Below are 12,651 nucleotides of genomic sequence, written 5' to 3' on the forward strand. Positions count from 1 at the left end.
TTTTTTTTTTCCTTTCTTTCTTTTTCCTGGATAGGCGTTTGAGACAGTATCTTTCTCCGTTAGTTTTCTGCCGAGAACCGTGGAGAGTTAGGGGCGAGGAGCAGCCTTTGCGCAGGAACCACTTAATAAACGCAGGCCCCAAAGCGAGGGTCCCTCAGGCCGGCGGTAACCTCCTGCTCTGGAGGCAGCCTGCCGGAGGTGACTCCCCTAAAGCCGAGCTCGCTGGCTCTTCTGTTCCCCCCTTGTGTCTCAGGAGCGGAGTTGAGCGGAAAATTAATCTGTGCTTACTGCCTGACCGGCCGCAGTCATAACACTTGAATGAAAACGTATCTCGCATTTATGACCTCTCGAGTCGTTCTCGTGTTCCCTGCCTTCAGAGACGCCTCTGCGAACAGTTTTGGTATTTTTATGTTTGTGTATTGTACCTGAGCAGTACAGAGATGCAAAGGTGGCTCTTCCCACTGCCGGTTATGTAGTACCACTTTAAGGTCTGAATATTAAAATGTTCCTCCTCTGATTCATGCTTCGCTACCGGTGATGATCCCGGGAGCCGGGCTTTACCCCAGGCTGCGCCAAAGCCGCTCCATGGGCAAATGCTGCCTCCGCAGATGACATGGCCAGTGGGTTTCAAAGTTAAGCCTTGATGCCTTGCAGGCTCTTCTGCATGCACAGGCCCCTCTGCTTGTTGAATTTCCGCAAAGCCCATGAGCTCTCCGTACTCACAGCAGAGCCGGCAGGTATAAAGTGTGCTGAGAAGTTGCCATAAATGTAACTCGCCAGGTGACTTACCGAGCTAAAACAGAATCAGACTTGCAGTTCTGAAACTCCTGTTGCTTCCTTTTTGTCCAGGACAATGTGGTGTAATAAAGAGAAATTGTTAAAGAAAAAAAACCCTCCTATTTTTGATAGTACATATGCGGAAAGTAGGTAAACACAAGGGTTTGGTTTTTTTTTTCCCAAACTCTGTATACTTTCAAGAAGCTAATTTCAAAAAGAACAGCTTTTAAAAGTAATCTTTGTAACTCACCACTACTTGTTCTTTTGTTGTCTTTTTTTTTTTTTACACCAAACTGTGTGGGAAAAGTGGGTACAGTCTATAGTTGCACTGTTGTGCTGTACCTTTACAATGTGAGTTCTCATATTTTTTAAATGTTATCTCTCTCTCTCTCTCTCTCTCTCTCACTTACAAGGAAAAAATCCCCCTCCAAGCTTCTGTGTAGTCATAATTTAGGCCAATTTTCTATGCGATAGATCCTTTGCTCTAAAAACTCCTTGCGTCTAAGAGCTGTGAAATCAGTAAAACCAACTGAACTATGCATGTTCATTCACTTACTTAAACAGTTTTGATATGCTGTTTGGAGGGCAACAGTTTGTGTAAAGTGGATTTTTGTCGGGAGGAGGAAGTTTTGAACTGCTTTTAGAAATAGCAACTGGAAGCTATTTAAAGCATACTTCAGTATTTTTTTCAACTGTGAGCATGTAGAAACCATACTATAAGTTTTTTTTTTTTTTTTTTTTGTAGGGTTGATCCATATGGGTTTGAAAGGCCAGACGACTTTGATTATGCGTCCTATGAAGCGTTCTTTTCCAGATATCTAGTGGTGCTCACTAGAAGAGCAATAAAATGGTCCAAGCTCTTAAAGGGGAATAATGGAATACAGAAAAGTTTAAAAGGTGAGTTCTGTGTTTATTTATAGCTAATAATGCGTTATGTTGGAACCAATATAAATCCTATTTAAATTGGTTTGCCTTTGTGAATGTCAAATATTACTTGTCTTTTCCTCTTCAAATGAAAAATAGTAGTGTAAACAGTAATAATACATAAACAAATATGCCGTTGTTTTGGGGATCATTGATTTGATTTAAAGCTTACAAAGAAGTAATCCTGTTTGGTGTACATTGTAATATCTTATTACATTGATAAAAGAGAGAGATTATACTTTCAAGGTGCCAGTCTGTGGCTGTTTGCTGTGTTTTATTCTACACTGTGCTTTCTTTAAAAGACATGTAATGATGTAGAAGGCACTGTCTGGGACCCCAGAGACCAGGACATTAGGGTTCTACTAACAGATGTTACTAACTCCTTATGCTCCTTTTGTAAAATGCTCTTCATTTCACAGCTAAAAAGATGTGTACAAAGAGCTAATGTGAAGTGCCTTACAAACTGAAGAAAGTAAAATTAATGCAGGAGCTAGTGCAACATTGGAGAAAATGCTGATGGAACTGTTAATGCCCAGAACAGCAGGAAAACTTCTAGTAATATTTTAGCTTGTAAAAGAGACAGGGAGGAATAAATGGAGAGAGTTAGAAGGTGATAGTGAATCTTGTGAGACTGAAAGTCCCCCCCCCCCCCTTCTCTGCACTGGTTATTTTTCTGTATAAGCATCTAAAATTTATCCTTTGCTCTTGATGATGTATCCAGTTTGCTTTCCCTTGGGAACCTTTTAGAGCTGGGCAGAGTTCTCTCTGAGGCTGTTAAAGAAAAAGTGAGTAAAACTAAGCAAAAGCTCATCAGACTGTCTGTAGTATAGCTGAATATTCAGAGTTGTGCTTTAGGTGTAGGCTTTGGGTGCTAATTCTGGGTGTTAGTTTTCTTGGCACTAAAAATGAAATGATAAATAGTTAGACGTGTTAAGTGGAACAGTGTATTTAGTATAAAGAGGTTGGTTTTGAGGCTGAAGAACACCAGAAAATGTAGGTTTGGGCTACAGCTGCTAGGTCTACACTGCTAACTGGAAAGTAGCTACTTTTACTCTCTTCTTTTTCTTCCAAATGCAAAGAAGCTTTTGTTCTGGGTGTTAAGTTTTGTTGCTGTGCTAACTGTGTAGTTAGTGAGGGCTTTGAGAGTCTGTGGAATTTAATGTTCTAGTTGTGAAAAAATAATCTCGGGTTTTAATTCATCTCCTTCTTTTGTTAAAACATACAAACTGTGACAGTTGCAACCCTTAGTAATTTCTGATTTGGTCATGGTTCTTTTGCATAGCCTGTTCCAGCATTAGATACAGAACACTACTGAGATACAAGTGGTGCAAATGCCTTTGGTCTTATTTCAGAGTCAAAACTTCAGTTAAATCTCTCAAGCTGTCCGCCAGACTTCACTATCAATGAAGGGTCATGCTGCCCAGTAGCCATGTCATGGCAATAACCATTACTACTGTGTTAATCTTCCCTAACAGGCTATGATATTCCCCCGCTCCCCAAAGTCTGCCACTGTTTGTGCAACGACATAGGATACAGTAGATCCAGTGAGTGAACACAGGAAACAAATCACAACTGTAGCTACATCATCTTTCACATTATTAATTTTTGCTAAAGATACCCAGATTTGTAGACCGTGCATTTTCATGTATATATGTAATATATAATGTGTAATTAGAAGGAGAATGTCTGGAATACAATAGAGTTGAGGAACTATAGTCTGAATGTAAATTTAAAGTTGCTACAATAAGCCTCGCTCATTGTATCATCGACTGATACCTCAGAGGAGGAAAGCAACAGCCTAACCTGTACAATTATTGATTTAAACACTTGCCCTATGATATCAATATGAAGACTGAAGTCAGTGGCATACTCGCATAGAATTATTTAAGTAGTTGCTTGGGCCAGGTGATCCCATGGTGATTTTCTTGTGGGAACTCTGAGAATGGAAAGTCTTCTGGGTTATTCCCTGGATGCCCCTCTTCCAGGACTTGACCTCATCATCCTGAAGCTTTGCTCAGGAGCTTATGCCGCTCTTTCTGATAACTTCCACTGTGTTGCAAGTTGACCATAAGCTAGAACCAAGAAGGATATTTGATTTGCCGCTCCCTCCACGCAGGCACCCTAGCTACGTCTGCAACCCATACTCTTATTTTGAGTCGTGTAGAGGCGCTTTCCAGATGTGTCCTGCTGTGACGATGCAGCGGAGGCATCGTGCACATGGTTTCCCAGCAGCTCCACTCCCCTTTGTCTGTACGCGTGGCGGAGCTCATGATTCCTGTCAGGGTGAACAGGAAGAAGTGATGACTTGTGCTAATTTTCCAGTCTGGAAATGTGGCGTGTTCACATGCTGCTGTGTTTTGCCGCATGTTCAGTGTGGTACGTGTGTATGTAATTCTGTTCTACTATAAAGAAAAATAATTAGACTGCTCTTTAACCACAGTAATTAAGCAGCGTATCCTGTTGTTCCGGATCACAGCCTTCTGGGAGGGCAGGTCACAGGAATTTTGGTTGACAGGTCCTTTCGCTTCTTCTCCAGACTCTTTATTTTTGTCATTTTATGGTATTTTTTTTCCTTCTCTACCCTTGTTATCTTCACTGTCTCCTTCGCATGTGTGAATTCCCAGTCAGTGTTTGGTCACTTGTCTCCTCTCTCTCCTCCGCTACTGAGCTCCTCTAATTTTTGCTTTCATCCATTGAGCTGTTTGCTTTATGGGACCACGAGACAGCTCTCTGCTCTGGCCTGTTTACAGGTGGGCAGCAAACTGTCTGCCATAATGAGCCAAAGGAGCTTAAATCTGACCAAAAGTGTGCTGTGCAAGAGAATCTGGCAGCGAGTGGGTTAGTCAGAACTGGCCAGTAGAAGAAAGTACTTTCTTGTCTTTGAGGCTGTTAAAATACAGTGAAAGGTAAAAAATAAAAGTAACGGTACTAGAAAATGATTATAACTAGAGCACTTCTGTTTCAGCACAGGGATGGGGGAAAAAAAGGAGCGTCTTAGAAAATCAGTATACCCTGTTTGGAATTTTGTGTTTGGCCGTAACTTGAGCGTTTAGTGCACAGATGATCTGCTTTGTTTATTCTGTGATATGTTCATAAAATGAAACTTGCAATTTCTTGTTGGTTTGCTGTTTTCAGCTCTGCTGTAGAATTTATTTCTTTAGGGTATAAGATAACTTTTTTTTTTTTTAAATGGTGCATTACTACATGATTTAGTATGTCTATGGTGAAAAATGAAACAGTGTTTCTAGAAAAAAATGGTAAATACACCTTTTCTTGAGGCAAAAACCTCAAGAATTCTCAAATTTTACCATTAAAGAAGGACAGGCAGCTTTAAAGCGATTTACTTATTTTTAAATCTTCTGTTACTGTATGTAATGCCCAATACTGGAAATATGCTATTTTCTGTGTATTTTTCCCTTGAGTTTACTTGGGTATTTGTCAGCACTTCTAGACTACTTCCCTATCATTTAACAAGGAAGAAAAATATATTAACAAACCTACAGAAACTGTCATGTAGTGTCAGACGTAATTGAATTATTAAAACTACTTCTGTTTGCTAAAAAAAAAAAAAAAAAAGATGATGGTTCATGTTTTTTTTTTAATGAAAAGATGCAGAAATTTCAAATAAAGATATTTTTTATTACACGTGTTTTGAACTTAGACTCTGTGTTATGTGCTTCATGGTAGTCCTGGGAGTGATTCTGCATGCAGATACTCAGCACTTAGTGGTATTCAGTGAAGTGGTGCTACTTTTGAGATCAAAGCCCTTGGTTTACAGTTGGAGTCAAGATGTGTGATTGATGTCACATGCATGATCCAGCTTCATCTGTGAAAGCTTCTCAAGTATTATGGTGGGAGAATAGTCTGTTTTGTGGAATGTTGCTGTGGCTATTTTTTTTCTTGAGGATAATGTGGTGTTGGAGTTATAGAGGGGAAAAATATGTGTATATATATATATTTTTTTTAATTGCAAGTTTCCTGATTTTTTTTTTTTTTTAAACTATGTTGCTGTGTCTGTAAGTTTGTTTGCAGATCTTGGCAAATATGATAATGACATGAGGAAGAAAATTACCTTATAAAGCCACTGAGGTCAAGTTCAAACATCTGGTGGGTTTTCATCCCTCAGGGAGTGGAGGAGCTCAGGGAGCTGGGGGTAGTGGTCAGCTGGGGGATGCAAGCCTTGGACCATGGGTTGTCGTGAGAACAGCAGCACTGAGGAGTAGTGAGTGCAAGCTGTGCTGCTGGGCTGCTCCCCCTTGGGCCAGTGTCAAAGGCCTGTCCCTGCTTCCCTGAATTTTGTGTATTGTGGATGCTGGCCATGCTTTGAGTTGATAGTTGTTCCAGAAAAATAGAACATCAGAATTATATGTTTGAATATGATAATGCTATAATTCATCCAATAAGTATGTTTCTAGGGGCATTCACAAACTCATCCAAACAACTCTTCCCCTTGACGTACACAGGAGGGGGTTCCTCAGATGCGTTCCTGCATGTGCTAGGTCTGTCTATAGGATTTCTTCAGTATTAGAATTCACAATGTTTTAAAAGATGCATTGGGGGCTGTTGAAGCCCATGCACACTGGTAAACTATTTCCAGTCTATCTAAAAGAAGAGCGTAGTTAAGGTTACTTTGCAGTTGGAGCAATGGAGACTGTTACCCAAAGCATAAATCCTCATGGGAACACTAAATAAAAGCTATACTGAAGGCCAGGTGTTTATTGCGACTGTGAAGGGTAGGAGCATTTACTTTGTCTGAGAGACAAAGTGAGTGGAATGAGAGGTGGGTGAAACGCACTTTAGAGGTGCATGCATCTCCCTGTTGCCTGGAGAAGGTAGTTTTGGTACTTAAGGCATAGGCAGCTAAAATTAGGTGGGATGAACCTGGAAGATGGCTGGCTGAGTTGTTGTAAACCCTTGTTTCACTCTACTGTTTTTATGGCCAACTACCTTTAATTTAGGCATCGCTTACCTTGAGTTACAGATCTTTGTGACTGGATAAAACTAGATTAGGTAATGATTTTTTTGTGCACCGAAAAGTCCCCCACTCATATTTGAATCCTGTTGAATTCGGGGAAGAGGAGTTGATAGATTAATTAATACAGTCTCATGTATTTGGTAAGAAATGCCCGATTCCTTTGTCAGTTTCTTCTGCCTGGAGGACTTCCAAACTTTTTGCTGTCTTGTGAGTCAGAACAGGTAACACTGATTTAGCATTACACACCAATGAGCAGCAGCAGGTACTCGTGAATATTCTTCATTCCTTTCCCAGGACAAAGTTGCTTTGGCTGTCATTAGCCTGATGCTTCTTCCTGCAGTCTTGCATCCTAGTAATACACTGAAGCATCTGCTAATAAAAAAAAAAAAACAACTTGATGATGAATAAGATGCATGAGATAAGAGCTACTTTAGATTTGAAAAGACTTCCCCAGTTATTCTAGGAAAAATCATCTGCTGCTCTGTCATATCTTCAGTTCTTCAGGAAGCTCATTTAGACCGTAGCCACAAGTGCTGAAGAGCTAAAAAGGTGTTTCATATTTCTGTTTCTGCTGTAATTTCAGCAGTTAGGTGCTGAACTGAAATCCTAGAGTTATGTCAACATAGCCATTTATGCTAATGCATAACCAAACAAACAGAAAGTGGTGTCATGTTAGAGGCCATTAGAAATGTAGAGAAAGGAAAAAAAAATCAAATCTTGCCTGAATGAAAAAGGACAAAGACCAATGAGAAACCTTTTGTTGTTGTTATCTCCATCGAGAAAGGCACTGGGAAGAAGGGAGAGGGAATCAAAACCCTAATGTGGGAATAGAGGAGGGAGGAAAGCCTGGGTCGGGAAATTGGTGTGAAGGTTCTGGGTAGCAAGAACTTAGGAGTCTAAAATGTACCATGTAACTGAGAAAGAAATGCTTATCCTAAACTGTAGTATAGGAGAGGGAAAGCACAATAATCTCTATTCAATAGTTTTCCTATGACTTCTCAACTTTGTGTTGCTCTTTTCCAAAAAAAAAAAAATACAGCTTGCAATGTGTTCTAAAAAGAAAAACTTGTTGTTTTGCAGTGAAGAGATATATCAGGAAAGGCATCCCCAATGAACACCGTGCATTGGTCTGGATGATTGTGAGTGGGGCTCAAGCCAACATGGAACAAAACCCTGGATACTACCACAGACTGCTTGAGGGAGAGAAAAATGACAAGCTGGTTGAAGCAATCAAAACAGGTTATTGTCCTGATAATGATGTCCATGTTTATTTACTGTTGTGTGTCCTTAAATGTTAGAAATCAAGTTACGTCATGGAAAACTTATGCTGCTGTAGTAGCAGTTTAAATGTAGAATTAACATATAAATTAGATTAGTCATAATCTCTTTAACAGCACAGCTCTTTCCAGGTTCATCATATGGTCAAAAACATTAAGGAAGGTTAGAAATGATTTGGAAAGCAATCGAGAACCAAACAGAAAATGCTATTATATCACTTCCTAAGTGAATGGTGAGTTACCACTATACCATGAGAGCTGCCTTTGGGTCTGGTTCTCCTTACCTCTGCCCCAAAAGGGCATTGGAAGAGCAGCAGGAATGGTTGAAGATGTGGAACAGTGCCCATACAAGGCAGATGAATTCTACTAGGATTTCAGCATGGGAAGGAAACTGCTGAGGAAAAGCTGCTAAAAGAGGTATATAGATTATAAATGCTGTGAACAGGGTGAATGGGGAGTAAATGTTAGTAGTTTCTTGTAACATAAGAACCAAGGGCACTGAATGAAATTTGCCATGCTGCAGGTTTAGAACAAAGCATCGCTGAACTGTGGCACTTGTTGCTGGAGGGTGCTCCTGAGGCCAAAATATAAACCTGTTCAAAAGGAATTTGACAAATTGAAGGGTGCGGAAATCTATTCAGGACTATCATAGTGACATGGGTGTAACCTCTGACTCATGAAGTCCTAACCACTAAATGTAAATCCCTGAAAGAGGGGAAACATAGGAGACGAAACAACTCTCCTGTACTTGTCCAACTGCTTGCTCTCTGTCTGTGAACATTGGCTAGTGGCCAATATTGGTGACGGGTATTAGGGGCAACCAAACCTTGGCCTGCTAGGTGTTTTTAAAAGAGGCAGTAGGGGAGGGCAAGCGAGTAGGAAAAGTTTGATGTAACCTATATTTGTCCTGAAACTTTTCAACTTGCTGTAGCAGAGCTTTTGTAGAGAAGTTAATATTGGCTCAGTTGCCCAATTTGAGAGTCAGAGGTGTGACTGTGCTTGCGGCCAGCACAATGATGTGGTTGTTCCATTAAGAAGGCAGGTGCAGTTGTTGTCATCTTTTTCCACTTGAAGTAGCTGGGTGCTTGAAGTTAGGGCTTGACTAATTTTAGTTGGAGTTGTATAATCATCTGAACTCTGAATATTTTTTGGTTTAGGTCAAGGGTTTTTTGTTTTGTTTTTTTTCCCCTCAAACCAAACAGCAGCAACAATGTGGGCTTTGGGGATTGCACGCCTTAGTAAGGTATTTTGGAACATAAACTTCCATGTTCCTGCAAATAGGAAGGCTAGCCAGAGATCTTCAGGCACATGCCCTGCTCTGAAATAGGAACAGCAGAGCTCTGATTTTATGAATACAGAGGGAACTACTAAGATGAATTTCCAAAGCCAGCCTTGCTGACAACCTAGAGAAGGAGCAGACTCTGTATTCTGTCAGAGTACAATTACTGCAAAAGGTTGTTACAAAACAATTTCCTCTCCAGTTCTAGACAGTAACATTAAGGACCGTATCAGGACAGCAGGTGGATTTTCACGCAGGTCATACAATGAAATAAAATAATTCTGTGGGGGAGGAAAAATAATGGAAGAAGACGTGAATTATGGAGGGAATGAAGTTTTGGAAGAGCTACTGCATGGATGAGAAAACTAACAAGGAACAAGTGAGGGAAGGAATGAAAGAAATAGGTTGGAGGTCTTTTTTGGAGAAAGAAACTAAAATAAAAAGAGGGACTAGGACTTCAGAGTGATAGGAGATTTCCCTTCAGAAAGGGAGAGACACCATGAACATATGAGGGATGAAACAAGAGAACAAATGCTTAAGGTGAACGCAAATTGTATGGATAGTAAAACTTAGTGCTTCTGTTAACTGTGCAAATTTATACTGGACTTTAGCTAAGTACCATTTCAGTGTAAATTTTTGTTTAACTTTAATGTTCAGTGCATTTCTGCCTGTGTTGTTTTCCCATCACTGTGATTGGTATTAACAGTAAAATAAATCAAGATGTGGAATCTTGTGCCACTCACTTTGTGTATCCACAGTTTTCAAATTTTTCAGGCAAATGTTGTATTTAGTCCTATAGTCTAGCTGTAAAGTAATGGTCTAGTACAACACTGCAGTTCAAAACAAGAAAACATCAACCACACTTTCTTTTTTCTGGGGAGGGGGACAGGGTCAATCAAAGGCATTCTTTCAAATTCAGTTTAAAGCTTGCATAAGAGCCAGTGTTTCCTCTTTCTTTTACATGCCCAGAAGTTCCAAATAATTTGTATTTACATTTGATACATTTTCAGTATGGGAATGTCTTTAATGGGGTAGCAGTTAAAAAGGGCAGGTAAACTGTGCAGAGAAATGGTCTAATTTTTTTTAAATCTGATTAGTAGTAGCAACAAAAGTCTCAGTTAAATAAATCTAAACCGACCTTTCACTGTTTTTGCTCTTTAACTTGCTGATTTTTAACTAATGGACTTTATTGCTGTCCTTGTGTTTTATACAGCACTTGATGTTTCAGTATACTTTTTTTTAAAGAGAGACGGAGGAGGGAGAGCACTTCTTACTCTGAACAAAATGCTTGAAGAATGCAGGTCTCTAAATTCTGATGGAAATTTTCATAGCAAAGTTTTTTTTTAAGTACACATTTAGAAGGGAGTACATTCCTATTGAGCTTTGTTGTTCATGTCCTGTTATAGTAAAGTTTAGTAGGACAAGTGATGTTGGCAAGACAAAATGTGGTCTCCTCCTAATGCAAAGGCTACATGCTGGTTACAGACAGCTGGGTGTTTTAGCTTCCTTGCATGTGTCCACCTTAGACCAGGCCATTGAACTTCAAAATAAGTATGTCTGTGTATGCACATCCTGCCACATACACATCACATACACACACAGCTAATATCTGCATTTTGACTTTTGCATTGAATGAGGAGGAGTTGTACATGCTGAGAAATTTGGGATCTGATATTTATGAATCAGTCCCCTGAGCCTGTACAGTGTCTCATGACCAGTGGCTTAGGGATCTAGCTGTGCAGACTGGCTAGTAGTAGCAGGGTCTTAGTTTAGTTTATAAGAAGTTGAGAAAAATAATTCAAACAATAGCCATTGACAGTTCACTGGAGACGGTGAGAATTTGACTATCAAAGCATTAATAAATTTCTCTGAAGGGGTTAAACTGTTACTGAAGGTTGGAAATTTTAATTGAGTTTTAACCATGAGAGAGCAAGGGGAAGAGCAGTGTCAGCTCTTTTGGCTCTGTGTAAGAAAAGCCATATCAGGTCACATCCAAGTGGTCACCTCACCTAGTCTTCTCTCTGCCAGATTAGCCAAAGGAAGAACTGAAGGAGGAAAGCGTATAGTGATACTTCCTCAGAATATTTTTCTAGTCTCCAGTTATCTGTGGCTTGGGGAATTTCTGAGTAAAATGCAGCATGTTTGTATTTAATAGCACTGGGTGGGAAAAAGCTCACAAAAAAAAACCCAGTTGCTCCTTTTTCACCTTCTCTGCACCACTCATGATTTTGCAGACCTTTGTCCTATCTCACTCATAAGCATCTCCTTCCAAACTAAGGAGCTGTAGTCCACCTTGTCTTTGTGTGTGTGGTAGCCATTTCATACCTGTGGTCGTCTTTGTTGCCATTCTCTGTATTTTTCCAGTTCTGATATCACCTTTGGGAGATGAGGGGGACCAGAATTTATGCAGTAGTTAAGACACAGGATGCTTCTCAGATTTATGCAGTAGCAGAATTGTTCTTGTGTCCTTTTGTAAGAATTCCTAACACTGTGCTGTCTTGATTGCTGCAAGCTATTGAACTAGACCCTTCATCAAAACTGACATTTAACTGCTGTTTCTTGGGTGTGGGGTTTTTTTTTTTTCTGGCTTCAGTTTCTATAGTCTTAGTTGATGGCAATCTTAAATAAGTTTGTAGTTCTAATTGTTGCAAGGAGAAGCTTGAAGATGAGTCCTAAACATCCAATCATAAGACAAATTTAAAAAACCCTTTAAATATATTATTTTCACAACTTGTTATTGATAACCTAATATCATTATTCTGGAGGCCTGCATTTGAGTTTTTCAATGTTTGTAGCTGGCAGTTGAGTTGGGGGGTTTTGTTTGTTTGTTTTAAAGCAGATTCTGCTCTTTACCGAGTAAAAAAATCATTTTGCATGCCTGGAGGCTTTTCAGAGCAGAAGCAAGTTACAGATGTAGCAGTAAGTAGATGAACAACCAAAAGCGGAGTACTACATGCTAATTATTAAACTACTTGGGTAATTTACTGGGCATTATGTCTGGGAGTGGGGAGGCACCTGGATATGAAGATAAGTACAGAAAGGGTGGAATAGCAAGATAAAGAAGACTGACTTATGGGAATGCCTGGCTGCTGAAGTACCCTAGATTTGAAAAGCACAAGGCTGATACAAAAACGTTAATTTTGCAGACTGCACATTTAGATCTCTTTGCTCCAGAAATAACATCTGCAATTCTTATTCCAGGTACCAAAATAGATGTCTGTTTCTTGAACTGAGGATAATGTGGATTTCTCCCAAATTTTTATTACTGAATAAGAGGTAAAAATGTTGCAGTCCTGTGAAGGGAAAGAAACAAGTCTTCTCTGGGATGCTGTGCAGAGAGAAATCAAAAGGGATTGCAGAGCCATCATTGTTTTTGTTTCACAGAAGCATCATACTGCCATCTCACATTAATGAAGGCT

At 39.8% G+C, this 12,651-nt stretch overlaps 1 protein-coding gene and 1 long non-coding RNA gene across 2 annotated transcripts in view; both read left to right on the forward strand.

The window, feature by feature from the left end:
• The first annotated feature begins 1,522 nt into the window (after positions 1 to 1,522).
• The window catches only part of GRTP1 (growth hormone regulated TBC protein 1), a 35,932-nt gene continuing 24,803 nt past the window's right edge, over positions 1,523 to 12,651 (forward strand). The window contains exons 1-2 of the mRNA XM_026055483.1: positions 1,523 to 1,674; positions 7,757 to 7,915. Coding sequence (XP_025911268.1) covers positions 7,810 to 7,915 — 106 coding nt within the window. The 5' untranslated portion in view covers positions 1,523 to 1,674; positions 7,757 to 7,809. The remainder of the gene's footprint in view (positions 1,675 to 7,756; positions 7,916 to 12,651) is intronic.
• On the forward strand, positions 10,784 to 12,651 carry LOC112960868. Its single transcript, XR_003251867.1, has 2 exons — positions 10,784 to 12,151; positions 12,434 to 12,651. It is a non-coding gene; the product is annotated as an uncharacterized LOC112960868 (long non-coding RNA).

Source organism: Apteryx rowi, unplaced genomic scaffold (genome assembly GCF_003343035.1).
Source record: "Apteryx rowi isolate R43461 unplaced genomic scaffold, aptRow1 scaffold_123, whole genome shotgun sequence".
In the NCBI taxonomy this organism is placed as follows: Eukaryota; Metazoa; Chordata; class Aves; order Apterygiformes; family Apterygidae; genus Apteryx; species Apteryx rowi.